General features: G+C 48.6%; 1 protein-coding gene across 1 annotated transcript in view; it reads left to right on the plus strand.

The window, feature by feature from the left end:
- The window catches only part of CPA5 (carboxypeptidase A5), a gene marked incomplete at its 3' end in the record, with an annotated part of 50,836 nt that extends 47,562 nt beyond the window's left edge, over positions 1-3,274 (plus strand). The window contains 3 exon segments of the mRNA XM_082632373.1: positions 2,053-2,252; positions 2,508-2,592; positions 3,087-3,274. Of these exon segments, the coding sequence (XP_082488499.1) occupies positions 2,053-2,252; positions 2,508-2,592; positions 3,087-3,274 (473 nt within the window).
- Positions 3,275-9,850: the final 6,576 nt, after the last annotated feature.

Genomic DNA, 9,850 nt, shown 5'->3' on the forward strand with positions numbered 1-9,850 from the left:
CAAATTACCTCTTAAAGAAAATAACTTTTGTGAGTTTCACCACAGGAAAAAAAACATCAGTATATATATATACACAATGTAAAAAAAAATATGTGGGAAAAAAAGCCCAGAGGGGACAAAAAGCTCCCATAATCCCCCTGCCCAAAGATTACTGCTTTTAATAATTTACCATGTCCTTCCAGTGAGTTCCCCTTGCTACAAATTACATTTTTAGACAAGGAAAAATAAATAGCTAATGAATCCATTAGCAGGTACTTGTGAAACAGGCAGGCTCAGAGGACTTTGACTGTGAACGTCAGAGGCAGACAGCTAATTCCCATTTGGTCAGGGGAAGATTAGATTATTCTGCTTAGCTCAAACCAGAACTAACGGCCTGAAGTGTTTCTCCATATTTGGGCAAAGCCACCTGGTCGTTGGCAGGGGAACCACTTTCCATGCGTGGGCTGCGAACGCAGACAAAGCTTGCAGCCTCCCTTGCTCTGCTCATCTGTTGCTATTTGTCATTCATCAAGTGTAGCAGGTGCAGAGGCTCCCAGCAGACACAACAAACAGGGCCACTGTTAGCTGGGCCAGCTCCAGCCTGTGAGGCTGCTCTTACCCCCTCATTTCCTGCAGGCACATCCCCTTCTAACCAGGGTCAGTTCTCGCCCTAGGCGAGGACCCGAAGACCAAGAAGAGATGCGCTCCCAGGTGACAGAATTGCCTGTGGGCCTGCCTGTGGCCAGAAATAGCTAGCGAGTGTCTGGTTAGTGACTCAGGGGGGAAGATTTTGTTTATGGTTTTATTATTGCCTTAATTGCTGCATAAAGAGTAATCTGTAGATCATCCCTCCCACCGTGCTGCCCTCACCTGCACCCTTGGAGAGGACCTGTTTGCTGCAGTCCTAGAGCAGCATCTGAACTGGTGGGCAAGCCTCCCAGCTCTCCAGCCAACTCACTGCCCTGAGGGGTGCTCTGGCATCCTCAGGAGGCTTCAGAAGTTGGGGCAATCCCTGGCCTCTGACTGGGCTTCTGTGCCGTCATTTCAGGGAGGAGGAGTGAGAGCAGGACCTGGGATGCTCTTTCCAGTTGTGTTCCTAATCCACAAATCGTGACCAGCCCAACCTAGCCCTCCATGACATGGCCGTTGGGGAGGGGAGGAAAACAGAAGAGGAAGAAAAGAGATGGGGAGCAAAGAGTCTAGTAGGAGATGGGAACAAATTAAATTTGTGAACAAAATAGAAGCACAGCTGCTCTTTGCCCTCTCTCCAACTTAGGTCCCCAAGAAGAATTTTCAAAGACTCTTTGCATCTGTGGTTCCCAGACCAGCCTTGGGCAACTATGGTGATCTAGTCTCTCTTTTCCTCCAAGTTCATGCTGTTCTTGGGCCATGGCTGTGGCAAAGCTTGAGCAGACAATAAGTCTGAGCACTCAATTGACCCAAGCCTTTCCCATGGCCGTGGAGGGTCAGCAGAGAAGGATCAGCTCAAAGGGGTCACTGCTCATAGGGGAGGCCAGGTTGGAGGCCTACTGGCAACTGCTGAGGCAGGCCTGCCTTTCTAATGGAACCACAGTCAGGACTTAACCAAAGGACAAGCCAAGGGAGCTCCCTACAGGGCCACAGAGCTGCTGAGTCATAGTGTGGCAACACTCCTCTGATGTACTAGACTAGGGTATGAAGCAGTAACAAATATCCCTCCAAATCTCAGTGGCTTAACACAATAAAAATTTATTTTTCATGCATACAAAGTCCAATGTGGGTAGGTGACCCTCCTTGACAGCTTTCTTCCACTGGTGACAGAGGGATCCAGGACACTTCTCCATTTAGAGTTTTTTCCTTCAAGCACACAGACAGAAGAGAGTGTCAAGAAGTCGCACTTGCTCTTAGCCTCCAAGTAGAAGTGACACATCATTACTGCTCACATTCTCATTGGTCAAAAGGAGTCACATGACCTCAACCAAACTGCAAAAGAGGCTAGGAAATGTAGAGGAGTACAGTATATTTTGTGAGCACTAACTGTCTTTCCCAAGCCTGGGAATTTGAACACTTTGAGTGCTTTGATTCTACTTCCAGGAAACGGTTCTAACAACAACCCCTGCTCAGAGACTTATCATGGGCCCTCCCCCCAGTTAGAGCCAGAAGTGGCTGCCATTGTGGACTTCATCACGTCCCACGGGAACATCAAGGCTCTGATCTCCATCCACAGCTACTCTCAGATGCTCATGTACCCCTATGGCCACTCTCTGGAGCCTGTTTCAAACCAGGAAGAGTTGATGAGATTGGCTGCCTAGGGCTTGGGGGAGGCATCCAGCAGACTCCCAACAGACCCCATGGTAGGGAGCCGGGGGTGGGGAGACTTGTTCTCACATGTGATCAAGTTCAAAACTGGAGATGTTGTGCTTCCTTCTCAAAAGAGCTATCTACATGTTCAACTTCCAAGACTCTGAAGTCCCTGCTTCTCAGCAGCTGGTGAGGGTGTGGGAGTGTGGGGAGCACTGGCATCTCACTGTCTGGATTTAATCTTGCAGTACAGTCTTGCCAAGGATGCAGTGCAGGCCCTGTATGAGGTTCATGGGATCGAGTACATCTATGGCAGCATCAGCACCACTCTCTGTGAGTGAGCCTTCCCTTGTCTGTTGCTGCTTCAGGCTGGTACCACATCCACCTAGGGTTGGACCAGGTGCAAGCTCTGCTGACTGGCAGGCCTGGTTGGCCACAGGGTTGTGCCATAGATCTAGCTGGGCTGGGCCAGAGCTGATTTCCACATTTGAATAGAAGGGTGAATGGTGGTACCCAGACACAGGCACCTGTTTCTTTGCAGCGTTAATTAGTGCATATCTCCCAATGCCTGGGTTACTGCAATGTTCTTTGAGGGTAAATGTCCCAAGTCTGGTGGCCTCAAGAAGCTTTCTTTTTGCCAGGGCAGAGATTGGGCTGGGTGAGCAGCATATGGCCCAGGTTGAGGCCTAGGCCAGGAAGCTTGGTGTGGCAGGAATGGGTGGGATTTTGGCCCCCAGGGCCCACTGTCCTCTCAGGATGCCTCTGTACCTTGTGACCACACCCTGTTCTTCCTTTTGGGGGGCATTTCTTTGCCCTTTTGTATCCAGATGTGGCCAGTGGGATCACTGTCGACTGGGCCTATGACAGTGGCATCAAATACTCCTTCACCTTCGAGCTCCGTGACACGGGGCGCTGTGGCTTTCTGCTGCCAGCCACACAGATTATCCCCACAGCCCAGGAGACTTGGATGGCCATTTGGACCATCATGGAGCACACGCTTAATCACCCCTACTGACAATACTGCTGAGGGCAGAGCCAGAGGGTTTGTCTTCTTTCCCAAGACCTGGGCTCCTCCTGAAACCCAAGTTATGGATCCCTTCCCCACCCCTGCCCTGACTCCTTAGGAAATAAAAACAAGTTTGAAGAGGCTTGGTGGCTTCTGGCACTGACTGCCACCCCTTTGGGCTCAGCATTGAGCGGGGGACAGGGGCCTTGGAAATGCCTCTTCATTCCTCAGGTATCCAGGTGGACAGGGGGACTAGCAGCCCTTCCCTTTTCTCCTCTTGAAATGTTCTCCGGGCCCAGAACAGATAACACACCCCCTGGAGCTACTAATACACACACTGTCCCTTTGGTATTTACATTTTAAGATGAGCCTGGAGGGGACAGTATTTGATCTGAAGGAGTGGATCTCCAGTGGTGGTGTTTCTGGCACCTGGAGCCAGGGGTGGGTTACAGACAGGCAGCCTGGGTAGGGGGTAGACGCACATTTCAGAGTCCTCCATTCAGAAGATCCCTCTCACCCTGTTAACAAAAGTCAACAAGTTACTGGTTTGTGACCTGCTCTTCCTGGGCACCCTCACAGGCCCCCTTGGTCTTGGAGCAGAGTCGCAGCCAGTCAGAGCCAGCACAGCAAAGCGCCGCACATCCAGAGAGAAGTCCTCTTTTTCCTCCTCACGATAATCATCCTGGTTGTCATGCACTGAGAAGTTAGTCTAGGCAAGGCCATTTGCTTTATCTCAGGGAGAGATTCTGAGATACAAATGAGGTCCCTTCCCCCATCCTCAGGCTTCCTTGTACCTTTTGCCTTCCCCCATCTCTGCGGAGCTGGGATAGTGGGAAGGCAAGTACCCCCGAGAACAAGAAGTCAACTGGAGAGCTGAACGGGCTTGTGTAAGTCTGAGGCAGGAAGCAAGACTTTCATTTGCAAAAGCCAGACTTTAGTAATTGTTGCTAAAGGAAAGGATTGTGGATACCCATGAACTGGCCCCTGCAGAACATGGAGTGCAGGGTTTTACAGACAGGGAAGAAAGTGGGGGAAAATAGGAACAAGTCCCCCTTTCCACCCAACCTGTAAAAGAAGACAGAAGTTGGACCAGTTAACAGAAAGAGGGGATCAGTGGTGATCAAAACTCTGGGTATGGGCCATGTCCAATATGGCGCCTGAGCCTCAGATTAACAGTAGCTGAGCAAGGGCTCTGGACAGGTGATTAGAGGCAGCCATATGGCTGGGTACACATCAGTAATGCAGCTGTTGAGAGCTCATAGCAAAGAAATGAGAAGGTTGGCGGGTAAGAAGGCTTAGGGTAGAGGCGAGAAAGCTTAGGGTAGAAGCAAGTAGGCTGAGCCGAGGGGCCATGCAGCCAGCAGCCATGATGCACGGTGAGCATCAACTGGGCATGCCTGTGCCCAGCGCCAGCTGTTCCGTGTGGGAAGCCTGAGAAATCAGGGAAATGAACCCCTGAAGAACCTAGATCATTTCCAGGGGAAGGGCCAGTGACAGAGGATGAAAGAATCCTGACTCGGGCTAGAGTTTCCCAAAAAAGATGAGTTTTTTTTAGAGCTGGAAGTGGTCTAGAATTTCCAAGCTGAAGTTTTCTGCTATTAACAGAAACCCGAGGTCATGGGCTAAGTTAGATAAATAAAGCAGGTCATACTTTTGCACACTGGGGTCTGTGATTATAACTTCTATGCCCTTTGCACAAATATTTTTATTTCGTCCTCAGGGGGAGGATATTACTGGTATTAATAAGCTCATTAATAAGCTCAGATAAGGAGAGCATGATTTGGAGAGGTTTTAAAGGCCACAAAAGGCCACATAGATTGAAAGTTGAGGGAGATTTGAACTTGGGTTTGTCTAACTCCAAAACCACCATGTCACCATTTGTCCAAGCGTGGCCTGTGGCAGAATCTATAGGGAGTCATTTAACATAAAGATGTTTGGATTCCACCCCCAGACTGAAACAGAATCTCTGGGGTGGACCCCCAAATCTGCTTTTTTTACCATCTTCCCCAGAAATTCCGAGGTCCCTTAAAGGCTGAGAATCTCTGATCCCTGCTTTCCTGCTTCCCAGAAGGAACACGTTCAAGTCTTCTAGGGGGAGTGGGGCTTTGGGCCTCCTACCCTCTGTCATTGTCTATTAGGGCTGAAGGTGACTACAGCAGTGGGAAACCAGTCATCCTTCCCCAAAATATTCCCAAGGGGCTGCCTTGACCCTAGCCAAATGCAGTGTGGTCTGCAGACCACAGGCATCAGCATGACCTGGGAGCTTTTTGGAAATGCAAATTCTCAGGCCACCCCAGCCCTACTGAATCAGTCTCTGAGGATGGGACCCAGGTGATGCTAATGCCTAGTTGGAGAAGTATTGCCTTGGAGGCAGGAGTATGTGGACGCTGATGGGCTTCCCAGTAACAGTGAAAATAATAAACTCTTTTCTGGCACATAGTATGCAGCAGGCGTGGTTCCAAGGACTCAATGCATTGCCTCCTCACAGCTCTAAAAGGTAGGACTATTTTTTAAAAAATAAATTTATTTATTTATTTTTAATTTTTGGCTGCATTTGGTCTTTGTTTCTGTGCGCAGGCTTTCTCTAGCTGCGGTGAGCGGGGGCCACTCTTCGTTACAGTATGCAGGCTTCTCATTGTAGTGGCTTCTCTTGTTGCAGAGCACGGGCTCTAGGTGCACAGGCTTCAGTAGTTGTGGCATGCGGGCTCAGTAGTTGTGGCATGCGGGCTCAGTAGTTGTGGCACGCGGGCTCAGTAGCTCTGTGGCACGTGGGATCTTCCCACACCAAGGCTCGAACCTGTGTCCCTTCCATTGGCAGGCAGATTCTTAACCACTGCACCACCAGGGAAGTCCCGAGGTAGGGCTATTACTGTCCTTATTTTCAGATGAGGAAGCTCAGGCTCAGAGAGGACAGTGGCTTTTAAAAGGCACGTAGCTACTGAGTGGCAGGCCTGGGACTGGCCTCCAGGTGACCCTGAGTCATGCCCAAAGCCCTTCAGGACCAGGGTCAGGAACTTGTGAGCCAACAGGCCCACAGAAGTTGGGGCTGAAACTGCTTTCCAGATGGGGGTCTTCTTAAAAGGCAATGTTTTCCTTAAAATCCTTCAGTGACTTAAAATAAAACCTGCCCAAGGCGCCGCATGGCTGGCCCTGCTATAGGCCCTACAAGGTGGCCGGTCCTCTCTCACCTTGTTTCAATGCCTCGTTCGTCAGCCCCAACCTCACCAGCTTTTTCTCAGTTCCTTCAGCTCCTTCCCAGCTAGAGGCCTTTGTATGTGCTGCTCCTCCTTGTCTGGAATATTGTTTCCTCTTACTCTTCCTTCGTGTGGCCCACTCCTTAAAATTTCCCCTTCAGTTTCATTGCTTCACTAGTCCTTCTAGGACCACCCACTGGAAGTAGATCTATTATTTTCTTTTCCTGAGCCTTATTTCTTTCTTTGATAGCAGTGATAATAATTAATTGACTTCTTTATTTGTTGTTCTCTCCAGAGAACTAGTTTGAGAGCCTATGAGGGGAACAACCATGTCTGGGTTATTCACTCTCAGTTCCTGTCAGGCACACAGTAGGTGCTCAATATTCGTTGAAGGGGGGGTGTTTCTTCTCCTCAGCCTAGTGCAAATTACAACTAGGTTTAGCGTATGTGACAGAAACCCACCTTACTGTGGCTTAACCAGATCAAGGTTTTGTTTCTCTTACAGAATAAGTCGTCTGCGGTGGGCAGTGCAGGGCTAGTTCAGTGACTCCTTGATGCACTGGGGATCCAGACCCCCCTGGCCTGTTCTGTTTTGTCACTTTGCTACCATTTTGGCCTCTAGTCTGTTGCCATCATATGACTGAATTCCAGGCAAAAAAAGGGTAAGGGTAAGGGGCAAAAAAATGTGAGCCAGCTGAGTTGGCCATCCATGGGCTTAAACTTACATCTTATTGGCTGGGACTGTGTCAGGTGGCCACGCCCAGCTGCAAGAGAGGCTGGGAAGTTGCTTTATAGCTGGACACATTACTGACCCCCCTCCAAAATTGGAGTTCTGCTGGTAAGGAGGAAGGAGAGGATGGATATTGGGAAGGCAGCCAGCAGCGTCTGTTGCAGCTTCTCTGATGGGAGAGAGGATTTGAAGGGGCCTTTGAATCCATTTCTTTGCTCTGGCTCATCAAGTGACTGACTTTATCATAAAGCCATAGAACTTTCCAGATGAAAGGGTCCTTTGAAAGCTTCTAATCCAACCCTTTGCAGTTATAAAGACTGGGGGCCTCCGGATCATCTAACTTATGCAAGGCCCCACATGAACCTAATGGCTGAGAGAAGCTGGGGATTGTCCTCCTAGGACTGAGGGGTCTCCTCAGCAAGCCCAGGGGGGTGATGGCTGGGGGTTTAAGCTTATCAAGTAAAAGCTCAAGACTTAGACATGCAAGTTTTGAAGATATTACAGAATAATCTCTTTTTCATAAAACTTGAACTTCCCACCCCCGCCATTTCTTAGGTATATAATGCTAAACAAGAATTTTTTTTTCTGCATTCTGCTTGTTTTTTTTTTTTCCTCCCAACAAGCTGTCCTTTTTTGGTATGTTTTTTCATCCTTTTCACCAGTAAAATTTATGAGCATTTATTTAAAAGAAAAAAACATTGGAAAAACTGAAGAGAGAAAGAGCGATTATACATATGGAAAGCTATAAAGAACCACAGTGAATGTGCTGTGGTTATTGCTTTCTTAAAAAAACAAACTAGGCAGGCAGTTTGGAATGTGAAAGAGTCCTGTGTGAGGGCAGGGCAGGTGGCAGAGGCCAAGGGTGATGCACTAACGGCTGGGGTCCTGGGAGTCCAGTGAGGTGCTGTCCATTTCCCCCATCCTCCTCCATCTCCCCTCTGACCACCCCATACAGGGCCAGAGAGAAAATGACTTTACTGAAAAATAAAATTAAAAATTAAAAAGCTTCTTTAGAAAAATAAGAAGGCCCAGGCAGCCACTTAGTACAAACTGAGGGAAAAACCAGTGAACATAGGGCCTGTCAGTGCTTGACAAACTGGTGAGGACATGTTCCTCTTGTGGGTGGTGGTGGGGGTGTGTGTTCTGAAGGACAACTGCAGCCTGTTCGCCTTCAGAGTCTCCTTATCCCAGGATTCGGGACCATCCTTGGGAATGATGATACAAATCTATTTGTTCGGCTTGTCCCTCACTAACTTCTCCCCGAGTCTGCACTCGGCCTCTTGCTCTCTCCTAACCAGCTTTACCAACTTCTGTGGCTCTCATCCACCCACCCATCAGCCCACCTCCCTCAATTCCCCAAAGCATAGCCAAGACCACAGGGTAACATCTCACAAAATTTTACTTGGGAATACAGAAAGGAAATGCAATGTAGAAAATAAAGCACTTAAATTGTATGCTGGAGATTGCTGTCATTGGGGTTGGTTCATGTTCCTTCGTGAGGTAACCCCTACAGCCTTCATTCTCCTTGACCCTCTGCCTGCTCCCACATTGCTGGGGCAGCCTATCCTGCCCCCCAAGTGTAGCAATGCACCCTCAAGTGCTCCCCAGCTCCTCTCCCAGGCTCAGGCAGAGGCAAACCTCCCCTTCCCCGTTTTTCCTTCTACACATGGGACATTCCTGCTTAGCTCCTCTCTCTTCTGCATCTCTGTTCTGAGATTTGGGCTCTGACTTGACTTTTCCTAAAGACCCACTGGAGTGCTGCTCCCTCCAGGTGACTCTTCCTCCAAAGAAAAATTCTGCCTCCATTCTGGGGACAAACACTGCTAGCTACTTTAAAGCGACAGTTCCACAGCTTCAAAGCAAACAAATAGGCTCTGCTGGACACTCAGTTACAAAAGCAAAACTCAAGGAGGCTGCTGATGGGCCTCCACCTCCTCGTCTTCCACGTCACTCCCACCCCCACCCCACAACCCCCTGCTGCAGCTTCAGCAGGATGTGGTCCCTCTCAACCTACACTGCCCTGGGAACACTTACCCACTGCAAACCCCAGGGCCCCAGTGGCTCTATTCTGATCTTCCCACAAACCTGGTGAGCCTCTCTCCACCCTGCCCAGACCTGTCACCATGGCTGAGACTTGTTTGGGGGTAAAGATACAAATGTCCCAGAATCATAAAGTGTCACAGCTGGAAAAAAAAATAAAAATAAAAAATAAAGTGTCACAGCTGGAAGGGACCATGGAGATCATTCTGACCAACTCCCTCCCTTCATAGATGAGGAAACTGAGGTCCAGGGATGTATAGGGACCTGCCCTAAATCATATGCTGGGTTTGTGGCAGTCTACTTTTACAAGGCATTCCTCTCCCATTTTGCTCTCTTCTGAAGTTAGACAATATCTGTGTGAGCTGGGTGCTTTTTTCTTTCTTTTTCTTTTTAAAAAATTTTTTTATTGGAGAATAGTTGATTTACAATGTTGTGTTAGTTTCAGGTATATAACAAAGTGAATCAGTTATACATATACATATCTCTACTCTTTTTTAGATTCTTTTCCCATATAGGCCGTTACAGAGTATTGGGTAGAGTTCCCTGTGTGATACAGTAGGTTCTTATTAGTTATCTGTTTTATAGCTGGGTACTTTTTCCAATCACATGTGACAGAAAACC

Source organism: Mesoplodon mirus (assembly GCF_964341445.2).
Source record: "Mesoplodon mirus genome assembly, chromosome: 9".
Taxonomy (NCBI): Eukaryota; Metazoa; Chordata; class Mammalia; order Artiodactyla; family Ziphiidae; genus Mesoplodon; species Mesoplodon mirus.